The sequence below is a fragment of the Procambarus clarkii genome, chromosome 43 (genome assembly GCF_040958095.1).
Source record: "Procambarus clarkii isolate CNS0578487 chromosome 43, FALCON_Pclarkii_2.0, whole genome shotgun sequence".
In the NCBI taxonomy this organism is placed as follows: Eukaryota; Metazoa; Arthropoda; class Malacostraca; order Decapoda; family Cambaridae; genus Procambarus; species Procambarus clarkii.
Window position 1 is genome coordinate 8,900,942 of NC_091192.1, and position 24,132 is coordinate 8,925,073.

At 45.4% G+C, this 24,132-nt stretch overlaps 1 protein-coding gene across 4 annotated transcripts; it reads left to right on the forward strand.

The window, feature by feature from the left end:
- The first annotated feature begins 1,572 nt into the window (after positions 1 to 1,572).
- pix (ATP-binding cassette sub-family E member 1 pix) lies at positions 1,573 to 23,623 on the forward strand. Of its 4 annotated transcripts, none has more exons than XM_045738474.2 (2): positions 1,573 to 1,687; positions 20,655 to 23,623. In XM_045738474.2, exon 2 carries the CDS (start codon positions 20,674 to 20,676, stop codon positions 22,525 to 22,527), a length of 1,854 nt encoding a protein of 617 aa, XP_045594430.1. In that variant the 5' UTR covers positions 1,573 to 1,687; positions 20,655 to 20,673; the 3' UTR covers positions 22,528 to 23,623. The 4 variants fall into 4 exon arrangements, with proteins under 4 accessions (XP_045594430.1, XP_045594432.1, XP_045594431.1 ...); XM_045738476.2 differs by having other exon boundaries at positions 1,648 to 1,924; XM_045738475.2 differs by having other exon boundaries at positions 1,649 to 1,797.
- The last annotated feature ends 509 nt before the right edge of the window (positions 23,624 to 24,132 follow it).

The window sequence follows — 24,132 nt, forward strand, 5'->3', positions numbered from 1 at the left end:
TACCAATATTCCTATGTCTAGCATTATAATCACCTAAAATAATGTTAGGCTCAGTCTGAATACAGACAGGAAGGTCAGCATATTTCAACTTATAACTAAGGGTTGACCAGACCACACACTAGAAATTGAAGGGACGACGACGTTTCGGTCCGTCCTGGACCATTCTCACAATCGACTTGAGAATGGTCCAGGACGGACCGAAACGTCGTCGTCCCTTCAATTTCTAGTGTGTGGTCTGGTCAACATACTTCAGCCACGTTATTGTGACTCATCGCCTGTATAACTAAGGGCATACAGGTTAAAGATATTAAGGGCAGAGTTCCCCACATAGATTCTCACACCATGATACTGAAGCCCTTCGGTTGACTTGGCTGGTGAGGAAGGGCCTTCTTAACATACACAATACAAGAGTGACTGGATTTAAGATTATAGACAACAAAGAAGGGTAATTTAGGGGGTGGAGACCTGGTGGGAACTCTGCACTCCTGAAGGCAGACGACATCAATGGGCTCGGTCGTCACTTTGTGGTGGAGATCAGGAAGTTATTTTCCTGAATGATGCTATGTTCCAACTGAGGATACGAAGCACCGTTGTATTGGGGGAGTTTGTGGAGCCCACAAGGTTATTAACGCGTGGAACTGCCTACCCTAGTGAATTGAAAAACTGTAAAACTTTTGCCTTATTTAAAAGCAAAACCAAAAAGTACCTAACTTCATCTATTTAGTTTCCTACACTGAGCTTTAAATTTGCTCTGTACCTAGTGTTACCCAATCTCCTAATTTTTATGTAATATCAGACAACCTTATCATTGTGTTCATTGCTGTCTTCTTTTATGTGCTAGCCATATGCTGTATTGTGACTACCAATTTTTGTCAACTACCATTCAAGCTGTCATTGCAATCAATCTTATATTGTTTCTGCTGTATTGTGCCTACCAATTTGTTGTCAACTACCATTTTAAGCTGTCATTGCAATCAATCATAGCTACCTATGTGCTTTAATATACTGTACCTATAATTTTCTCTCATCTTCTTTTTTTTTTCATTCCATGTAATCTGTTATCATTTTTTTTTGTCTATAAATTTTGCAAGTATTTACCTCCTTAAAATTTTCTTAGATTAAGGACCTGCCCGAAACGCTGCGCGTACTAGTGGCTTTACAAGACTGTAATTACCATATTTGTATCCTCACATTCCTTTGTACATTCTTGTATATGCATAAATAAATAAATAAATAAATAAATAAATACCCGCCGAGGCCGTAACTGCCAAATTCGGTTAACTTTTAAGGTACAGCTGGAAAAGATTATCAAGGTAAATAGGTGACCTTTTGACAAGCCGCTGGCTTCATGTCCTCGTCGAGGCTATTAGAGTTAGTAGTTCTCAGGTAAGCTCAGGTTACAGTTTTAATGAGCAAGTTACAGGTTTTAACATTCGCGCCAAACAATAAAAATTAAACGTAAGGTCAAAAGCAATTCTTTTGAAGGGCAGAAATATAATAATCAGCTATATTCAATAAGTTGTTGTTTATGAATGAAGGTGTTGTGATGGTGTTAGAGATGGAGTAGATAATTAAGAAGAGAGTGAAGTAGTGAGGGTATGATAAAGCAGGAGGCGTTTCATACCTCCCTTTCCCTCGGCCACCAGTGACGAAATCACAACTGCTAAACAAGCAGCTGTGTATTTAGGTAATGGGAGGCCGTTATTGCATGAGGTGCTTGCATGTGTGGCACTACAGTCTCTGTGAACCACCTGTGGCTTGTGAGTGGTGTTGCTAGGGCTAGATTAGCAGTGGAAGGTGAGAAGAGCTCACAGTAGTGGACATGTTTTGACAGCTGGTGTAGGGAGACCCAGACGGCCACAACACGTGTACACTCACACAGCAGCTGGCTGCCTCCATCATGTCATGCCCAGGGGTGTTGTAGGTGTGTGTTGGTGGTTGATGAGAGGTGTGTAGTGGCTGGTGTGTGTTGCCACCCAGGACACGGCCGCCCACCTCGCCCGCAACACACTCTTGACCCACAAAGCTGTGTTGCAGGCTCCTGTCCTCATTTCTATGCCACTGGCAATATTATTAACTTATTATTTTGACAATATTTTTCTGTCCACAATATCTTCAAATTTGTGTTGGTGCTATTGTCATGGTATACCATAATTATAAAACACTTTAGGTTCAAATACTTTTGTACTACAGTATAACATGTTATGAACTCCATCACATTAACAGACAACAAAGATCTATAAAAAGCAGGATGCAAAACGTCGGGTTTCAAATGTTGACAAATAAGAGCTTACGACTAACACACTAGACACCTTAACTACAATGTCGCTAATGAACACGACATACTGCGGCAGACTGGCAAGGGGGAAGGACCTCACAGTAATGACCCACTAGTCGTTAAAGCTGCTCATTAAGTAAAAGGTTTAGTAAAAAAAAATTAAATGCCAACCAAACCAAGGAATAGTGGAACAAAATTGTGACTTCAAGGAATAGAAAGTTGAAACTTAATGAGTGGGGTTTAAGGGCTGCTAAAAATTCCTTGCATCTACTTAACCTAACCTAACAAAAATAGATGAGTTTAGTTTTGCACATAATTTGCACGAGATGGATGACGTTACTGTTTAATCCCAGGTTAATTTTTAGATGCTTCTTCATTCAGCTGCACAACTCCGTAGTGTGTCGCCAGCTGGACTACTGTATCCAAGCATGGAGGCGGCGTCTGGCGACACACTACGGATTTGTCCAGCTTAATGCGGAAGCGGCTAAAAATTGTCGTGGGATTAAACACAGTGACATCAACCACCTCGTGCAAACTACGAGCAAAACCACATTTACCTATTTTTGTTAGGTGAGGTTAGGTAGAAGAAAAAAAAATTGTATTTAAATACAGTAGTTATATTTAAAATAACGGGATTGGAAAAGATGCCACAGTGACACGTCATCCAGGACTGTCAACTCTTCATCTCAGGCAAGATTGACAGCCTCAGGATTAATAATGGCAAGTCAGATGAGACAAGGCTGATCTCAGACACAAATACTGTACTAAACAGATTATAAGACATTAATCCAGACCATTTCTTTAAAACTCACACGAGACAGCTTAAGCTTATATTGTGATCCACCCCCCCCAGGTCAAATCACTGACCCTCCCCAGGATGCAACCCCACAACAAGCTGACTAACTCCTGCTAGGTGAACAGAGGCATTAGGTGATAGGAAATGTGCCCAACAATTTCTGTAGCTCCCGGGATTTGAACCCGGAATTCTTGATTGCAGGTTGAGAATGAACCCGACTGCACTACCGGGATCCTTCAAAGGTCTCGACTGTAGTACCAGTTTGTTGAGCTTGGGAGCTCAACAAACCACAATGTAAGACAGGCATCTGGAGGGACTTTTTTCACCCATAGCTTAATCCCATGGAATTGCCTATTCACTGAATCATCAAATAAATTCTCAGTAATATTGTTGGGACCTTTGACAAACCACCGGTTTCCTGTCCCCAGACAATATGGGGTATGAAGACTACTCCATATCGACTTGATAACGGTCTAAGACAGATTAAAGCGTCGTCGTCTCCTCATTTTCTGATGTGTGGTTTAGTCTTCATATCTTAAGCCACGTTATTGTGACTCATCACCTGAATATGGGACAATGTCAAATTGTACATTAGGCAATTCAACAAAGCTCATTTTCTGTTTGTTCAAACTGTATATGTTAGGTTAGGATATGGTAGATTAGGCCCTGATGATACGCTATATGGTCAAATTGTGCACAAGACAGTTTGACGAAGCATATTTTCTGTTTAAAAATGTTTACTGTATTGTTAGATTAGGGGAGCCGGTCGGCCGAGCGGACAGCACGCTAGACTTGTGATCCTGTGGTCCTGGGTTCGATCCCAGGTGCCGGCGAGAAACAATGGGCAGAGTTTCTTTCACCCTATGCCCCTGTTACCTAGCAGTAAAATAGGTACCTGGGTGTTAGTTGTCACGGGCTGCTTCCTGGGGGTGGAGGCCTGGTCGAGGACCGGGCCGCGGAGACACTAAAAAAAGCCCCGAAATCATCTCAAGATAACCTCAAGATAAGGATGTTTTAGCTTACGTTAGGCTGTGTTAGGCTTGGTTGGATTAGGCTAGGTTGGATAATGTTAGGCAAGTTTTATTATTATTAAATCCATTGGGGAACCATCTTGTGCAAGTTGTGACTGTATCCGGCGAGACTGCTAGACATGGTTGCACTCTGGGAAATGCAGAATTTGTCTACTTATTGAAATTTACTGGCAGTGCTAGTTTTGCACATTTCAGTACTTTTGGGTTTGTTGAGTATTCTTACAAATCTAGTTGAGAGCTAATGTGAAGTTATTGTAGTTTTGCCTTTTTGGGTATGCTGTACATGAGGGTGTATAACTTAATTGTTTTCAATAACTAGACCACAGCCCTAGCTTCAAAATTATACAAAAATATATACATTGTATGTATTTGTATTCATAGCTTTTTAGATGCATGGCAAGTAAGTATATTTACAAAAGGCTTCTAACCTAAATTAACCGTAATATGACCATAAACTAACCTTACCTGACAACCTGATCCAACTTCTAGTCGTTCTTAAAACTTTTGCATAATCGAAAGGATCAGAATTTGCATGATTCACTGATAAACTGAGTAGTATCAAAGAATTTGTAACACGAAGCTAAATATTCTGTGGAGACTTTGTGGAGATGTTGTGCACTTCCCAGAAAAAATGTGATTCTTGGCCCTTTTCTGTTCAAGTAGGTCAAATTTGTTCTGTTTGTTCAAGTAGGTCAAATTTGTTCTGTTTGTTCAAGTAGGTCAAATTTGTTCTGTTTGTTCAAGTAGGTCAAATTTGTTCTGTTTGTTCAAGTAGGTCAAATTTGTTCTGTTTGTTCAAGTAGGTCAAATTTGTTCTGTTTGTTCAAGTAGGTCAAATTTGTTCTGTTTGTTCAAGTAGGTCAAATTTGTTCTGTTTGTTCAAGTAGGTCAAATTTGTTCTGTTTGTTCAAGTAGGTCAAATTTGTTCTGTTTGTTCAAGTAGGTCAAATTTGTTCTGTTTGTTCAAGTAGGTCAAATTTGTTCTGTTTGTTCAAGTAGGTCAAATTTGTTCTGTTTGTTCAAGTAGGTCAAATTTGTTCTGTTTGTTCAAGTAGGTCAAATTTGTTCTGTTTGTTCAAGTAGGTCAAATTTGTTCTGTTTGTTCAAGTAGGTCAAATTTGTTCTGTTTGTTCAAGTAGGTCAAATTTGTTCTGTTTGTTCAAGTAGGTCAAATTTGTTCTGTTTGTTCAAGTAGGTCAAATTTGTTCTGTTTGTTCAAGTAGGTCAAATTTGTTCTGTTTGTTCAAGTAGGTCAAATTTGTTCTGTTTGTTCAAGTAGGTCAAATTTGTTCTGTTTGTTCAAGTAGGTCAAATTTGTTCTGTTTGTTCAAGTAGGTCAAATTTGTTCTGTTTGTTCAAGTAGGTCAAATTTGTTCTGTTTGTTCAAGTAGGTCAAATTTGTTCTGTTTGTTCAAGTAGGTCAAATTTGTTCTGTTTGTTCAAGTAGGTCAAATTTGTTCTGTTTGTTCAAGTAGGTCAAATTTGTTCTGTTTGTTCAAGTAGGTCAAATTTGTTCTGTTTGTTCAAGTAGGTCAAATTTGTTCTGTTTGTTCAAGTAGGTCAAATTTGTTCTGTTTGTTCAAGTAGGTCAAATTTGTTCTGTTTGTTCAAGTAGGTCAAATTTGTTGTGTTTGGCCTACTGGAGACCATAGTGAGAACTTTGCCCCACCTCACAGAGGTGCAGGAAGCTGGGGACTATTATCGTCACCCCACCAGGACAGCATCCAGAAAGTCGGCGAAGCCTTATAGACAACTGCAGTGTTCGTTGAAAATGAAGCACCAAAATGGCCAAATGACTCTGCAAGCAATTCAAGAGAAAACAAGCAAATCGCTCTAAACGAGCTACAACCCATTAGTACTGTACTGATGGGTCCACAAAGCAGCCTGGAGTCCCAGCCCATTCTTGTTTCACCCCTCAGTCCTTTCACTGGACACCTATATCCACCAACAAGTTAATGTTATTAAAACAAGACTACAACCAGTGTGCTAAAACAGAAGCGGAAAAGAAACGTTGAGAAAAGGAGGAAACCGCACCTGCATTTAAAACTTTGACCCAAATATCACAGTAACAAGGTCATCGGGAATAACCGAACTCAATTACGGGCTTACTATAGCCTGTGCTACATGAACATTTCGTTCAGAGTAGCTAAATCTAAAACAACAACATCCTCTTTCTATTACATGACTTGATAATGCTTGAGGATGTACTGAAATGTTGTCATATCTACATTTTCTAATATGTGGGTTGATTATTTTATCTTCAGCCATGTTACTGTGATGCATTATCTGCATTTGGTTTGGTCCTGGGTATGGAGACCTTTCCGGCTTTGTAGCCTTGTCCAAATTGCTCGTCCTTATCTTATGAGAAGTGGTGGCTGCATTTTACTTGGCTCGCCTTGCATGTCGGCAGGCTGTGCTGAGCTAGTTCTTAGACTCGGCCTGGTCCTTAACTATTTTGTCTACTTTCCTTATTTCAACTCTCTTCTTTTTTGAGGATGCTGTTGCTACCTGTCATCCCATTAGTCTGCTTTTGTTTCATCTTGGTTTTACCCCCATTTTCTGTGGGGAGCTCCATCGACTCCCTGAAGCTATCCAAACTGATATGTGCCATATTAGTTTGGTGCCATCAGTCCCTGGAGTTTTATTTCCCTTCTGGAGACCACGTGCCAGAACTTGGTCCCCTCAGAGAGGTGCAGGGAGCAATGGCCATTAGTAGCACTCGACATTTAGAGTATGTCATGTCTGCCATCGACTGGGGAAAGCGACCGGCAACCCACCACCTCAGTTTGTGACTGATGTGCCTGGTGTCAACAAGTCTCCTCTGGCCTCGTTTTCCTGACTGGCTTTTGCGTTTGTGGCTTTGTCAGCTGTGTGGAGTGATGGCCAGGTGCTTTTTGTACGCTGGGCTGTATGCGCCTAAGGCGCTCTTTCCTAGGTGCCCAGTTAGTACCATATTTGCCGATGTAAAAGATGCACCTTCGCATAGGACTCGCCCCTATTTTACAAGGATATTTTGTGGAAAAAACTATTTTAGTATGTTTCATCAAACATTTATTTCAAAATATTTTAAAGTGTATTTTGTACCACAACTCTTACCTCCTCAAGATCAGCTGTGGTGTAGTTGTTTTTACTGTATTTTAAACATGTAGTTTGAAAATGAAGTTTGTATTTGTTTGTCTGTAGTTTGTTGCCGCATTAGGCCACCAGGGCGGCACACCTGGTGGTGGTGCACCTGGTGGTGGCGCGTCATCACAGCGCTCTGGTGTTGTCATTCATGCATTGTAAATGGCTGACAGGCGGATGAAAGTTGAACATTCCTTTCAAATTTCTACATCTTAAATGTAACAGTCATTAAATAACGTGTGACATATCAGATGTGGGTTATGTATACTGGGCAAGATGATGTGAGCTTCCTTCATAACTGCCAATATACAGGTATCATAATTTTGTGATACCAGTGTGATAACATGGCTTGCTTTCAATATTTTATTATTAGTGACGATTTTTGTGCCTAGTGAACTTACCCAGTATGCTCGTCCGGCTCCCTAGTCTACGACACTCGGACTCCCATCCGTAATACAGCCGCATTAGGCGCAAGGCACTGTTTTGATACATTTAAAAATAAAAAAGTGTGTCTTATACGCCTGCAAATACTGGACTTCCCCTTGTGTTTCAGGATTATCTTCTCTGGGACGGTCAAGTCTCATTCCCGTTTGAGGGCTTAGTCACTGGGCGTTGTTCTCGCCCTTGGGTTATGTCAGGGGTCTTGGGCTTCCGATCTTGCCCTGGGTAGGGAGTGGATTTTTGCTGGCTGGTGCAGCCTACATACACGCAATGGCCAACTAATCTTTCTGGCGATCAGTTTGTCTGTGTTTGTGCTTCGGAGGCTTTTTTTGTTTTGTTTTTGCGTGTTCGCTTGACTTTGGCGGAGGAAGTCTGCTTGGGTTGTGTTGGTGGTCCTCCTCTGTTGCCCCGAGGTTTCACGGTGGCTGCTGATTGTCAGTTTGCCTGCAATAGACATGATTTATCAGCCTAGCTAGCCCCAGTGCCAGGGTTTCTCGTAAGGCTAAGGTACCCTACGGTTCCCTGGAAAAACCCATTGGGCTCGGGGGTGCTATGGATGTGTCTTCTGAGCCCCCTCTCGCCTTGTGCGATGCCGATGGTTGTTCGTTGCCCCTGCCTCATGGTGACGATCACCCGTCCTGCCTCCGTCATGCTGCCTGTTGGGTCGGTGAAACTTAAGACTCTTGCGAGTCGTAAGTGTCTTGCAAGACTCCACCGAGTCTTGCAGAATTTGTTCTCCGCTTATTATTCGTATTCGTTTTACCCATTCCTTGTCTGAGAATGTTAGGGGTCAGGCATCGACTGCATTGCATGCTAGGATGCATGCTTTGTTGCAAAGAGCCAGGCAAGTTGCTTGGTTGGAAGCCCCAGGGCACGGTTCTGTCCGCGCCCTTGCTTCCTTCCCAGGTGGGTATGGTTTGCCCTGTCTTTTCCCTCTGCTTCCGGCTCCCAAATGTCTGAAGGTTTCAGAGCCAGCGGGGCTTAGCTTAGAATGAGACTGGTGGCTTCAGGGATTGCCCCTTCTGATTTGGGGATGGAGGTTGTTGAGTCCGATTTTCATGCCAAGGATAGTGGGTCAACTTTTTGCCGACTCCCTTCTTTGAAGCTTTTCCCCTGGAATCCGCCTTCAGGGTGGTGGGCGTTATCTTGAGGTTATATTGAGATGATTTCGGGGCTTAGCATCCCCGCGGCCCAGTCCTCGACCAGGCCTCCTATTTGTTACACACCCCTAGGAAGCAGCCCGTAGCAGTTGTCTAACTCCCAGGTACCTATTTACTGCTAGGTAACAGGAGCATCAAGGTGAAAAAAACTTTTTGCCCGTTTGTCTCCGCCTCCACCGGGGATTGAATCCGGAACCTCAGGACTACGAATCCGAACCGCTGTCCACTCAGCTGTCAAGCACCGATATTTTAGGATGGATGGATGAGGGCTCTGCCCTGGGGTTTCTGTCGGGGGTTCTCGGGTCTTGGGGGCGGGGAAGTGGGGTCCACTAGTCGCCCCAGCTTCGGCCTTTGTGCCTTCTGGGCTGGGGTTGGGGGAGGGGGTTTTCGTCTCCTTCCCTTCTGCTTTGGTTTACCGTATTTGCCATCATGCATCCTTGCATCGGGCACGTCCATCTTTGGTTTGGATGTTTTAGTTTTTTTTAGTTATTTGTATTGGCAGTTATTTTGCTCTTCTGGGAACGCTTCTGCGCCCGGCCGCATGGCGGGGCTGCTAGTTGTTTACATTAGGCTGCTGAGCATTTGCGCTCACTTTTTGGGACTTTTTCGTTTAGTTCATGAGCTGTTCTTCTTATTGGTGACTGTCATACCCTTTGGTGTGACATCTCTGGTTTGGGTTATGTCTGCTTTGTTTAGAGTTGGGAAAAATATAGCAATTGGGAGATTGCTATATTTTTCTGCATCCCTGCTGTGTTGTTGGTTGTTTTAGTAAGTTTGACCTTATCTCACAGTGCTCCTCTTGTCGTGCTTGCTGGGGTAGGGCTTCGGCTCTTCGGGCTCGCCTCTCCCCTGTGTTTTTTCCTGGTTTTCATGTTTGTGCTTCTGGAGCTCCTGCGGTTCTCCGTTTGTAACCATCACCTCAGCCCTGCCTCCTGCATCTATGGATCATCCAATAAAATCAGCAGACTTCTAGATGTTACTACTGCTCGGCTTAGACTCGGTTACAAGTATCTCTGGGAATTCTCATTATCTGCTGATGTAGACCTGACCAAATGCAAACTGTGTCAACAAAATTATTCGCACACCCTCCGTCACTATGTGATGGAGTGCGAAAAGATACGTGAATTTAGAGACAATTCTATAACCAATGTTCCAGCGATGTGTCAATATTTCATTCAAAATGATCTGCTACCAGAAATTTTAGCCAAATATCCCCAGTTTGCTAACTGTAGGTAGTAACTAAGTGATTGTAACCTATCCACCGCTGCCCACTGGATGGGGGGCGGTGTGCAGGACAAATATATAAATTTTGACACTAGCTCTCCACATATGTCAGTTGCTTAATTTAGAACCTGTACTTGAGGTCGATCTCGAACCCATTGTTGATGTGACGACTTATATTTGAATTTTGTAACTAGCTCATCAAGATTGTAACTTACTTAGCTAAATGAATTGTGGGGTTCAGTCCCTGAGCCCATTATGTGCCTCTGTAACCCTTTCCACTACCGCCCACAAGATGGGTATGGGGTGCATAATAAATGAACTAAACTAAACCTCCTGCATGCCCTTTCCTTCCTTCCTCTGCCTCTGGGCAAGTTCTTTTTCTTGAGTCTGTGGCTCTTTTGGGTCCTCGGTTTCCTTCGGTGTCCTTTTCTAGGTGTTCTGTTCGTCTTGAGTCTCCATCTTTTCCTGCCCTGCCCTGTCTTGTCTGCAATAACACGTCCAGATTGATTTTCTCTTCCTCGGGAAGTTTTAGTTCTTGGGATTACTTTATCCCATTTGGCACATGTTGTTTGCCTTCACTCCATTCTTCTGGATGCCTCTGCTGCAGTGTGTACTTTCCATACCTTGAGGTTACCTTGAGGTGTTATTGTCCTTAGCGTCCCTGCAGCCCAGTCTTCTTTCAGGCCTCCTGGTTTCTGGACTGGTAAACCAGGCTGTTGGACGAGGCTGCTCGCAGTCTGACGTATGAGTCACAGCCTGGTTGATCAGGTATCCTTTGGAGGTGCTTGTCAAGGTGGAGGTGCTCTTAAACACTGGGAGGGGTTGGCCAGTTTTGCCCCTTGTGTGTAGTGGAAGCGTGTTGAACAGTCTCGGGCCTCTGATGTTGATAGTTCTCTCTTGAACACTGTGAGGGGTTGGCCAGTTATGCCCCTTATGTGTAGTGGAAGCGTGTTGAACAGTCTCGGGCCTCTGATGTTGATAGTTCTCTCTCAGAGTACCTGTTGCACCTCTGCTGTTTAAAGGGGGTATTCTGCACTTCCTGCCATGCCTCCTGGTCTCATGTGGGGTTATTTCTGTGTACAGATTTGGGACCAGCCCCTCTACTACTGTATTTTCTACGTGTAAGTTATTATGTATCTCTCCCACCTGTGCTCAAGAGAATACAGATTTAGGCATTTCAGTTGGTCCCAATAGTTTAGATGTTTTACCGAGTAGATTCTAGCAGTAAAATTGGTCCATCCATGTTTATGCTCCAGCTGCTGCATGCCATTTTGTCTGGTTTCTTTATATTCAAGGCGTCCTACTCTGCATGTTTCCCTGGGGACTTTTGAGTGGTGATAATGTCTCCTGGTCATGTGTTTACAGAATGTGGTCATTGGATTGTTTCTTTTCTTCTCTTCTGGGCACGTTTTTTTGCCCGGTGGCCTTGTCTTGTATGGTCGTCTGGCCCTCAGTATCCTGTCTGTTTTCTGGCTGTTTTAGCTGTGGACCTTTTTCTCAAGGAGGCAGCTTCTATTTATAACCACCCAATCCCACTCATATACATGTCCAACTCACGCTTGAAATCCATAGTATGGGAGATCCATACTCTTGGATCTCCCTTGGGGGGTTAGGGAGGCCTTTGGCGCCTGCCTCCAGTGAGACCTGGTTTTGCCTCTTGTGTTTGTTCCGGTTTTGCTTACGATTGGGTTTGGGATGGAAGTCTTGGTTCCATCCCAAGTTTGGACTTGGATGGGTCTCATTTTGGACTCTACAGCTCTATTCCTGCCTCCTGTGGCTCTGCTCTACCTGCAGTGTTGTCAACAGCTGGTGTTGGATTGGCATCAGGTGACTCATTGGTTGGTTGATTATGTGGAAGTCTGAAATTTCCCTGTGTGGTATTTTCCCTGAGAAGGTTTTTAGATATGGAGTCTGTACTGGCCTCTCTGGTTCTCCCCATTTCATGACTGCCGGGGCTGTTAGGGTTGGCTCTTGCCCATTCTTCGTTGGCTCTTGCTTCACCAGTTTCCTCTTCTGGCTTTTCAGGGTTTGGTTCCTTAGCGCCATCCTCCCTAATCTCTCGATGTAATCACTGATGCCTCAGCTCTGGGGGAGGCTTCTCGACTAGTGCTCACTAAACCTCACAGGGTTGGTGATCGGGGCCGTTTCTTCAGGCACACAGCACTGTGCGAGTTTGTGGTTGTGTGGCAGGCCTTGCGGAAGGTTTGGCTAACTCTGGGCTCTGTTCTCTGGACTCATTATAATTGCTTCCTGGTGGTTCATTCTCTGAACTGTGGGGTTCACTTCAGTCGTAGTCCCATCTGGAGCTGGATGCTGTAGTGTGGCTTCTGGATTCTTGGGGTTTGGTCGTCTGTGAGGTTGTACCTGGATGAGATTCTGGAGGTTCCTCTACACCCTAAGCTTGGCCCTCGGCCAAGCTCGACTTAAGAGAGCTTGGGACAACAGGCTGTTGTTTGGAGTGGCCCACGGGCCCACATAATACAGTAATTCATTGTGTCGGGGGACAGGCAGCCACTTTATACATAGTACATGTTAGGCTTATATCGAGGTCTTCCCCAGGTTCGAACTACTGACCCCCCTTCCAGGATGCAACTCCACCTGAAGCTGATTAACTCCTCAGTATCTACTTACTGCTAGGTGGACAGGAGTATTAGGTGATAGGAAAAATGTTCAACCATTTCTGTCCTGCCCGGGATTCGAACCAGAATTATTGATTGCGAGTCGAGAATGAACCCGACAGTTTTACCGGGAAGCTAGTACATATCCACTTCAGCCTGGTTGGTCAGGAACTTCTTGCAGAAAAGTGTCCAGTTTTTTGCTTGAAGACTTCCAATTTTGCTCCTGCAACCCCCTCCCCGCTCGGCTCGTTGTCGCCGTGTGGGGGCTTCGTGGGCGGCTGCCGGAGTGTGATGCTCCTTGGGACAGTCCTCTGTCCTTTTCTAGCCTTGTGCTCCTGCTGCCGTCCTCTCCAATTCTGCTGGGCATCTTTTCCTTTTCCTTCTGTTTCGTTTTTCTCCCCCCTCTTCTCCTATCTGCTTGCCGTTTCCTGCCGACCTTTTGCTCGTTCTGGTTCTTCCCTTGGACTTCTTCTATTTTGACGCCCGGGTGCTTGAGGGGGCATACTCTTGCACCCGTAGAACTGTAGTACCCGACGTCGAGAGCGAGGGGAACCTTTTATTGTCAATCCCCCTTTCGTCACTGAACCCGATCTCGACGGACTGTCGGTTTCTTAAGGTGGCGTTTGTGGGGCGTATACTCACGACGCACCCCTAGGAGGCCCCGACAAGATCGGCGATAGCTTCTTGTTGGGTGTCCTGCCTCTAATTGTGGCTCCATGGTGGGTGTGGGGGCACATTTGTGAATGAATTCTTCTTTTCGTCAAGATGATAACCCCTGTTTCGGCAGCTTCTGGCTTACCTTCTCAGGCTCGTGGGGTGGGCGACCAAGCCCCCGACTCGGTCCGTATTGGAAGACCGGGCTCTGTAGCCTCCGCTGCATTGGGCCCCGACCTTGCTCCACCTTTGGCCTCTCTGACTCCTTCCCCTGGCTCCCCTCCCTCCCTCTGTGGTTGGGTCGAGCCCCAAGCCCCCAGTGGTGACTACCTCGTCCCCTAGCGCGGCTCCTTCTCTAGTTGTAACTACTGCGCCTTTTAACCCCTCTCTCTCTGGGGGTTCTCACCGCCGTCCTCGTCACGGCCGCCCTCGCTCGATTCCTTCCAGTTCTGCTACCTATCAAGCCTTGTTTGGTCCCGCTTCTTGGGCCAAATATTTTGATCTCCTCCCTCTTGATTCTGCGCCTCCTGACGATTTCTCCCTCCATCGACATCTCATTGATTCCGTGGATGCCTCCATTACTTTCAACCCCACTCGTCTCGGTACACGTGTCGTTGCTGCTCCTTCTCAGGATGCTGCTTCCCGCTTGGCTGCCTTATCCTGCCTTGGCGAGACCCCCGTTCGGGTCTCGAAGAACGCTCAGTTGAATGCCAGTGTTGGCACTATTTTGCTCCCGCCCCATGTTGCGACCGGTGTTCGGGACCTGCGCGACTGCCACGACGATATTCGACATATCCTCGCTGCCCAGGGCCATTCTATTCTCCAGGTGGACACGTTTACTCGTCCCCCTCGTGGTAGTCGAAGTCAACCCCTCCGGGTTGTGAAGATTACCTTTGATGGTAGGACCCTTCCGCCCTCTGTCATTCTTGCTGGTGCCAGGTGCTCTGTCCAGGAGTACATTCCTTCTCCTCGGCTCTGCAACAAGTGCTGGAGGTTTGGGCATGGTGCCCTCCGCTGCTCCGGGACTGTCTCTCTCTGTCCTTTGTGTGGTGGCAAAGGTCACTCTAAGTCGGAGTGCACTTCTCCCCAGGCTCGTTGCCTCAACTGCGGTGAGGCCGATCCTACCTTCTCCCGTGCGTGTGTCCATTACAAGCTTGAGGCAGCCGTCCTCAACCTGAAGCACCGGGAGCGTTTATCTTTTCCTGAGGCGAGGCGCCAGGTTCGCCGGCTCCCACCTTATGCTAGTATCTCTTATGCTCGCGTGTTGTGCTCTTCCTCTCCTCGTCCTTCCCGCCTTCCTCAGACTCTCAACCGTTTCCGGGCCTTGGACCCTGATGCGCCCACTGCCCCCTCCTCTGTTCCTTTGGGTTCTCTCCCGAAGGATCCTCCTCCTGGTCCTCTGTCTGGGGTTCCCCTTCCTTCTACCCGGTCTGTCGTGTATTCTGTGTCTTCTTCCTCGTCCCCCTCCGATCCTCCTTCCCATCCTCTTCCTCCATCTATCGGCTCTCCCCACCGCCTGTCGGTGCGGGCGGATGTCCATCGCTCTCCTAACGGCCGTCGTGTGTGCTCTCGTTCGGCTTCTCCTGTTGAGACACTGGAATCCGTTGCCCGGTCCGTAGTTGCTGGGACACCGGTCTCTTTAAGTCAGAAGCGTAAGCCTGGCTCCTCTCCTTCCTCTTCCCCGGCGGGTAAGAAGGCTTCGCTTTCTTCCTCAGCTCCTCCTTCTGGCTCTGTTGCTCCTTCCCCTCCCGTTTCAGTGCTTGCGCCCCCTGTTCCTGCTATGGAGGTTTCTTTGGCCCCTGCTTCCCTTTCGGTTGCTGCTCTTGCTGGGGTGCGCTCCCCTCTTTCTACTCCCCCTCTTCCTGCTGCTGTCCTTGACTGCTCCTCTCCGTTGTCTCCTCCTCTTCCTCCTCCTCCTCCTCCTCCGGACCCTGCCCGCCCACCTCTGATCTGTTCTCCCGTTTCCTTCCCTCCGTCTTTGCTCAGTTTACCCATGCCCCCTAACCCTGACTTTGCTGACCCTGATCCCGACCCTGATATTCTTTAACGTGCTCTGTTGCTCTTTCGCCTTTGTTTCTTCCTTGTTCTCTGTTTTTGTCCTTTCTCTTCTCGTCGTGGTCCATTCTTCAATGGAACGTTCGAGGTTATTACGCCAATTTCCTCGAACTCCAACTTCTGATTTCGCGGTTTTCGCCCCTTTGTGTCTGTCTCCAGGAGCCAATGCTTGGTGCTCGTCCTGGTCGTTTTCGTGGCTATTCCTTTCTCTCCCCCCCCCCCCCCCCAGCCATTGCTGGGGCTTCTAATTCTTCTGCTCTCTTGATTCGGGCTGATGTTCCCTTTGTTCCTTTACTTTTTCCTTCGCCTCTCCATTGTTCTGCTGCTCGTATCTTTGTGGGGAAATGGTACACAGTTTGTTCCATTTATCTCCCCCCCGAGTGTCCCGCTCTCTCTTCCTGATTTGAAACACCTCCTAGACTCCTTGCCGGAGCCTGTGCTCCTGCTGGGTGACTTCAATTGTCATCATTCTCTTTGGGGTGACGTTCTGACGAATACCCGGGGTCGCCTCCTTGAGCCATTTCTCCTCTCTTCTTCCCTGTCTCTTCTGAATTCTGGTGAGCCCACTCATTTGGACTCTCGGACTCGCACCCTTTCTTGTCTTGATCTTTCTCTCTGCTCTTCTTCTCTTTTCTTAGATTTCACGTGGCAGGTTCTTAATGACCTCCATGGAAGTGATCATTTCCCCATCCTTGTTTCCTTTTTCTCTTTTTGCCCTTACCTCTCTTTCCCTAGGTGGCAGTTTGCTAAGGCAGACTGGACCCTATTTACCCTCAGTGCTGCTCTCTCTGACCTCTCCCTTCTGCCTCTCTCTCACGCTCTCCTCCTTTTTCATGACACTGTCTTCAACGCTGCCCTCCGCTCTATTCCTCGCTCTTCCTCTCGGGGTCCACGGAAGTGCGTTCCCTGGTGGAATGCGGACTGTGCTCGGGCTGTCTGCTGTAAGCGTGCAGCCTGGAAGAGGCACCGCCGTAGGCAGACGACCGATTCTTTTCTTTTCTTTCGGAAAGCGAGTGCGGTGGCCCGTAGGGCCATCCGTACGGCTAAACGTGAATGTTGGGCATCTTATGTCTCAACAATTACGTCCGAGATCCCCCTGGCCCAGATCTGGAAGCGTATCCGCAAGATAGCGGGTAAGTTCGTTCCCGATGTTTCACCGGTCCTTCACCTCCATGATACTCTTGTGGCGGACCCGTTGCAGGTCGCTTCCGAACTGGGTTCCCACTTTTCTTCTGTTAGCTCTGGTCTTCATCTTCCCCAATCTTTCCTTCTTCGTAAACCTGTCCTTGAGTCTCGTCCTTTAGATTTCTGCACTCATCTTCAGCTTCCCTATAATGATCCCTTCTCTCTCTCTGAACTTCGTTCTGCCCTGGCCCTCTGCGGTTCTACGGCGGCGGGCTCCGATGGTATTCATTATGAGATGCTTCGCCATCTCCCTCCGAGCACGTCTCAGTATTTACTGAGTCTGTATAATCGGATCTGGGAGTCGTCATCAGTCCCTGAGGACTGGCTCGATGCCGTTGTCGTCCTTGTTCGCAAACCGGGGTCTCTGGGTACTTCCCCTAAGGACTTTCGCCCTATTGCTCTCACAAGTTGTGTCTGCAAACTCTTTGAACGTATGGTTAACGTTCGTCTGATGTGGTTCCTGGAACACCATCACCTCCTCTCCCCTTCTCAATTTGGTTTCTGCAAGTGCCGCAGCACGACAGATGTCCTGGTGAACTTGGAGGTCTATATTCGTACTGCTTTTGCTGCGAAGACCTCCGTTGTTGCCGTCCTTTTTGACCTAGAAAAGGCTTATGACACCACTTGGCGTTATCATATCCTATCTCAACTTCATTCTTTTGGCCTTCGTGGTCATCTCCCTCTCTTTCTCCGCAGCTTCCTCTCTCGTCGTTCCTTTCGGGTGCGCCTTGGTACCGCTCTCTCTCCCTCTTTTCAGCAATACGAAGGTGTGCCCCAGGGTAGTGTTCTGAGCACTACTCTTTTTCTGGTTGCCCTCAATGGTCTTCTTTCCTCTCTTCCTTCTGGTGTCTTCTCCTCTCTTTATGTTGATGATCTTACCCTTTGTTGTCAGGGTGATGATTCACCTCTCCTTCAACGCCGGCTTCAACTTGCAATTGATGCCGTGTCGTCTTGGGCCACAGGTTATGGCTTCAAGTTCTCTACTTCTAAGACTTGTGCCATGACTTTTACGCGGAAACGGGTTGTTCTTCGTCCCTCTTTGTCACTTTATGGTCATCCCCTTGAATACAAAGATTCCGCGAAGGTTTTTGGGGTTATTCCTTGACACTCGTTTGTCTTGGTCTCCCCATATCTCTTACCTCCGTGTTGAGTGCTCTAAGGCCCTTACCCTCCTTCGGGTCTTGTCCCATACTTCTTGGGGGGCAGATAGGTGCACTCTCCTTGCTTTACATTCCTCTCTCGTCCTGTCTAAGCTCGATTATGGTTGCCCTGCTTACTCGTCTGCTTCTCCTTCTACTCTTCGCCGTCTTGATGCTTTGCACCATACTGGGTTGCGCCTCAGTTCTGGTGCCTTTCGTTCGACTCCCATCCTTAGCTTGTATGTTGACACTGGCTTCCTATCTCTCCAGGACCGCCGTGATCGCTGCTGTCTTCGCTATCTTGCGCGGTCCTTGCAACATCCTTCCACTCGCCTCTGTCGTGCTTTAACTTTTACCCCTCCTGCGGTTCCTGTTCCTCTTCACCACCTCCCTCTTTCTGTCCGGTTATCTCGCCTACAGGATTCTCTCTCCGTTCGTATTTCTGATGTTTCTCCTCGTGTTGTTCCTTCTTTGCCCTCGTGGAGGGTCCCTCTTCCGCGGTTTTGTACTTCCTTGACCCGTATCACTAAAGCTTTTACCCCTCCTACGGTTCTAAAACGCCTTTTCCTCAAGCACTTTTCTTCTCACTCCCGCTCCGTTTCTGTCTTCACCGATGGGTCTAAGTCAGCGGACGGTGTTGGCTACTCTGTTGTTTTTCCTGATCGCACTTATATGTGTCGCTTGCCTCCGGAGACTAGCATCTTTACAGCGGAACTTTATGCTATTCTCTATGCTCCTCGTCTCCTGCTTTCTCGTTGTCAGTCTTCCTTTGTGGTTGTTGTTGACTCTCGTAGTGCCCTCATGGCTCTCGGGTCCTTTAATCCGGTTCATCCAGTAGTTGTCGAGATCCAGCATTGGCTGTTTCTCGTTCACAGTAAATTTAAGTCGGTTGAGTTTTGTTGGGTTCCCAGCCATATTGGTGTGTCTTTAAATGAGCGTGCGGATGCTGCCGCTAAGGAAGCTGTCCGCTCTTGTCCCATCTCTCGTAAAGGCATTCCGTATTCCGACTTTTACCCGGTTATCCATTCCTCAGTCCTTACCCGTTGGCAGGCTTCTTGGTTGTCTGTTACTGGTAACAAGCTACGTACTCTTAAATGTTGTGTTTCCTCGTGGCCGTCCTCCTTCCACCGTAACCGGCGGTGGGAAACAGCTCTGGCGAGGTTGCGTATTGGCCATACTCGCTTAACCCATGGTCACTTGATGGAGCGCCGCCCTGCTCCTTATTGTCCTAGTTGCATTGTCCCTCTTACGGTCGTGCATGTCCTTCTTGAATGTCCTGACTTCCAGGACGAGCGTGTGTCTTGCTTTCCGACCACCCCTCGCGGTCACCTGTCCCTCGATAGAATTCTTGGTGACTCGGATACTTTTGATATCGTTCGCCTTATGCGTTTTTGTTCTCGTATTGGTATCCTTGGTGATATTTAGCGCCCTCTGATTATTTTGCGTATTTGATGGTGCTACATAGCCTTCCCGGTTTGGTGCCTTCTTTTGATAATTACTTGCTTGCTCCTGCAATATTTCTTATACTTGCTGGAAGAGTATTGAATCCCTGTGAACCTCTGATTGGTCCATCTGATACAATGTTCTCTGATTGTGCCTATGGCGCACCTACTCTTTACTGGCTGTATTCTGCATTTCCTTTCATATCATTCACTTCAGTTTGTTGTTATTTTACTGTTTATTTTTTTTTTTTTTTTTTGCTGCTAAGTGCTTTACTGCTAACTTGGATTTTTGTCTGTATCAGATATGAGAATAAGGAAAAATATTGGTGCAAGGACTGTCCTGAGGTACAGAACTTTTAGCTGTGCTTGGACTTATTTTATTTGGTTAACTGTTAATCTGTGTTCAGTTTGACAGAAAACTGAATGTCCATCACTCTACCTGTTATTCCTACTGACCTCATTTTGTGGGCTATCACTTAATGGTCACATTTATCAAATGCCTTTGCAAAGTCAATGTATACTAAACACATCAGAGATTTTGTCATAATAATCAAGAAGCTGTAAAAGGCATGATTTTCCCACTCTAAATCTATGTTGACTTGGGGTGTGGGTATGTCTAATGTTCTCGTGGACTGTCTTGCTTCCATCCTATTTCCATGAAGTGGACCGTCAACGACACACCCTTCGATTAGTGTTGAGAGATGTTCAGTCACCCGAAGGTGGATCTCTCTGAGCCGGCATGGAACTGACATCTACCCTCCTACATGGCTCTGCTCTCTGATCATAAGGTTCTTGTGATGGATGCTGAATTTTCAGCTAGACTGGTCAAGAAGGGGATTAATTAATGACTAAACATGCAATGGCCCTTACAATAACTGTGGCCTCCTCTTAACATGGGTGTCCTGTAGATATCCAACATGGTAAACTTAAATCTTGAATTAACAAAACTTGATTGAGTGCATTCACTCCGTGCACTCTTGATGTCTCACAGATCCAACTGTCATCATGCACTCACTTTGCACAACATAAGACAGCTGTCAAAATCCATTCTCACACCAGGTGACTCCCTGACTCCTTCCCTACCTGGTGGTGGCAGCTATCTGTTATAATTGTTCCATCCGAATTGTTTGCAGAGTCCTTTGGCAGTTTTGATGCTTCATTTTCTATGAGTCTTAACAGTTGCCTTTAACACTTTGCTGACTTTCTGGACACTTTCCTGGTGAAGGTAACAATAATATTCCCCTGGGGTCTGTGCCTCTGTGAGGGGAGCCAGGTTCTGGCTCAGGTCCCTGGTAGGCCAAAGAAGACTCCTGTGACTTACGTAACCAGTAGTAGGAAGACATCTCAACGAGATAGCTCCAGGGAGCCATCAAGCCTCTACCAGAAAGACATTTCATTACAGTCAATGCTAGTTTTATACTTTATAATTAATAGGGTTAAATCTTGTTTTGCTAAATTGCTGAAAATGATAAATGCCTAAATTTTAAACTTGTAATTTATTTCTACAGTGACTGACGTGCTGTCAAGATGCCTCCACGTAAGAAGCAGGATGACAACGAGAAACAGACTCGTATTGCCATTGTTAATACAGAAAAATGCAAACCCAAACGATGTCGACAAGAGTGCAAGAAGTCTTGTCCTGTCGTGCGTATGGGTAAGCTCTGTATTGAAGTTACTCCAAATGACAAGATGGCATCCATTAGTGAAGAGCTCTGCATTGGTTGTGGCATTTGTGTGAAGAAATGTCCATTTGAAGCCATCATGATTATCAATTTGCCTAGTAACCTTGAGAAAGAAACTGTTCACCGTTACAACAAGAATTCTTTTAAGCTTCACAGGCTGCCAGTCCCTCGTCGTGGTGAGGTCCTAGGGCTTGTGGGCACCAATGGAATTGGGAAATCAACAGCTCTGAAGATATTAGCAGGGAAGTTGAAACCTAATTTGGGACAGTTTTCAGATCCACCAGACTGGACTGAGATTTTAACATATTTTCGGGGCAATGAGTTACAGAACTACTTCACACGAATCCTGGAGGATGACTTGAAGGCTATTATCAAGCCTCAGTATGTTGACCAGATTCCTAAGGCTGTTAAAGGATCTGTAAAAGATCTTCTTAATAAAAAGAATGACCATGATAACCTAAATGAAATGCTTGATGTACTTGACCTTCGAAATGTCTTGGATCGCAACATTGAAGATCTTTCAGGAGGAGAGCTTCAGAGGTTTGCCATTGCCATGGTTTGTATTCAGGGTGCCAATATATACATGTATGATGAACCGTCATCTTACCTAGATGTTAAACAGCGTTTGAATGCTTCCCGTGCTATACGTTCCATGGTGAAGGCTGACAATTATGTGGTAGTGGTTGAGCATGACTTGGCTGTTCTAGATTACCTGTCAGATTTTATATGTTGCTTGTACGGTCAGCCAGGTGCATATGGCGTTGTCACAGTGCCATTCTCTGTAAGAGAAGGTATAAATGTTTTCCTTGATGGTTTTGTCCCAACAGAAAATCTTAGATTTAGAGAAGAATCACTAACTTTCAAAGTTTCTGATCAACTGAGTGAAGAAGAAATTAAGAGAATGTGTCGCTTTAAGTATCCTCAGATGGTGAAAAAGTTGGGAGAATTTGAGTTGACTGTTGATGCTGGCAACTTCACTGACTCTGAGATCATGGTTCTCCTTGGAGAAAATGGCACAGGAAAAACTACTTTCATCAGGATGCTTGCAGGGAGGCTAGATCCAGATGAAGGAAAGTCAGAACTGCCAGAGTTACACATTTCATACAAACCACAGAAGATCAGCCCCAAGAGTCAATCCACTGTGCGCCAACTACTGCATGAAAAAATTCGTGATGCATATGTGCATCCTCAGTTTGTGACAGATGTCATGAAGCCAATGAAGATTGAGGAGTTGTTTGACCAAGAAGTTCAGCATCTATCTGGAGGAGAGTTGCAGCGAGTGGCTTTGACTCTCTGTCTGGGAATCCCGGCTGAAGTGTATCTAATTGATGAACCCTCGGCATACTTGGACTCTGAACAACGTTTGGCTGCTGCAAAAGTGATTAAGAGATTCATCATGCATGCCAAGAAAACAGCTTTTGTTGTGGAGCATGACTTCATTATGGCTACTTACCTAGCTGATAGGGTGATAGTATTTGAAGGTTCTGCCTCTGTAAAAACAGTTGCTAATGCACCACAAACGTTGGTATCGGGGATGAACAAATTCTTAGAAATGCTCGGCATCACTTTCCGTCGAGATCCTAACAACTTCAGGCCTCGCATCAATAAGGACTGTAGCCAGAAGGATGCCGAGCAAAAGAACTCGGGCAATTACTTCTTCCTTGACACGGAAGGTAAAGGCGAAGGTAAACAAAACTGAAAGTCACCTTAATGGTGCTTGTGAACATTATCAAGATGCAGCTCCGGCCCCAGGCCAGAAATTTTGAGCCATGCAGTGCTTATAAATTAAGATGTGATGGAAAAAAGGATTTTAAGTGCACGAGATCACTGGTCATCATTCATATTCATATTTTGGGTGGTGGAGGCTCTGGGGTGTTGATGCTGCTGTATTCTGCCTGTGTTTTCTTCTTTATTCCCATAACCTGTTAACTTATTACTTAAAAGAATTGCAAGCTAATATAGAATTTCAAGAGATGGATTTATTATACCATAATAAACAAATTATGCTAATATACAGTGTTCCACAAGTTTGGAATCATAGGACAAAAGAAAACTGGCTTTGTAATTTTAACATATTATTTTATTCACAATGTGTTGAATGTGTCCACTATCAAGGTCGACACTCACACACAGATGAAGTGTCCAGTCAGTAATCACAGCGACTCGTCAGTAGTGATGGTTCCACACATGGAGCACCATGTATTTTGTATGCATTTAAATTTTCATATAAAAATATATTTAAATAGTGCTGTGTATTGAATCCTCAGAAGAGCACATTCGAAGTGGTTTTTAATGATAATGATTTAATACTCCTTTTTGTGAAACAAATACACTTGATCCTAGATTTGTTATAGAAATAACTAGAAACCATCTTTAAAGAACAATACAAATTTAGATACAATTGATGTAGGAGAAGGAAGTGTGGTGCAGCATCTAACCCCACCTTCCCTCACCCAGCTCTTCCTCTCCATCTGTTGAACATTTCTTGCTGCACTGTTGTCTGGCCACAATGACAACTGGGACCCCTGATAATATCTGTACCATAAAGTTCTGTTAAAAATGTCTAGCAGTCATAATACCATATGTATAAATGTTTGAAGACTGCCTTATGTATTAATTTGGTTAAGTGGTTTAGCAGTATTGCTTTATGAATGGTGGAGTACATGGTCCTGGAAAAGTAAGGTGCAGGGGGCAGAGAGGGGCTGCATCATTATTCATTTCATTTTATCGGTATATTGACATCATGTTGTCCAAGCATTGTTATATTTATAGTCAATATTAAAAAGGCAGAATAATACTTTGTTTTACTTGTCATTTGTAATGAATTTAAAAGGCAGAGTAATTAAATCGTTTTAAACTATTCTATATCGTTGCTTTAATTTTTGTTAATACAGGTACTGTATATTTATTTCAATGATGGGCAGATATTTTGAGTGAAGAAATGAGGATTGAACATGAACAATGGATGGGGATAATGACAAGGCCGAGTGGCAGCAGTTGAAAACCTGAGTAAATATATTTCTCCTATGAGGTTGTTTGGTACAGCCATGAATGACTTGTATTAGAGCATCTTTATGCCTTGAAAGCAAGTCTTTATATCGCTGAACTAGGTACAATTTTATGGGCTGTTAAAAAGTTTGTACCACTATTACTAAAATAGCTATTGTAGACTCAGGAAGTTTCTTAATGGTTATTTAATCTTGAATATCTATTCTTTTGTTATAGAAATCCATTACTGGAAGTGTCACATTTTCAGTAAATACAAACAAGTTTTGCTGAGTACCCAGTCATATTTGTATTTTTC

Coding starts and splice junctions, on each gene's coding strand:
- pix (XM_045738474.2), top strand. CDS start 20,674: ATGCCTCCACGTAAGAAGCAGGATGACAACGAGAAACAGACTCGTATT.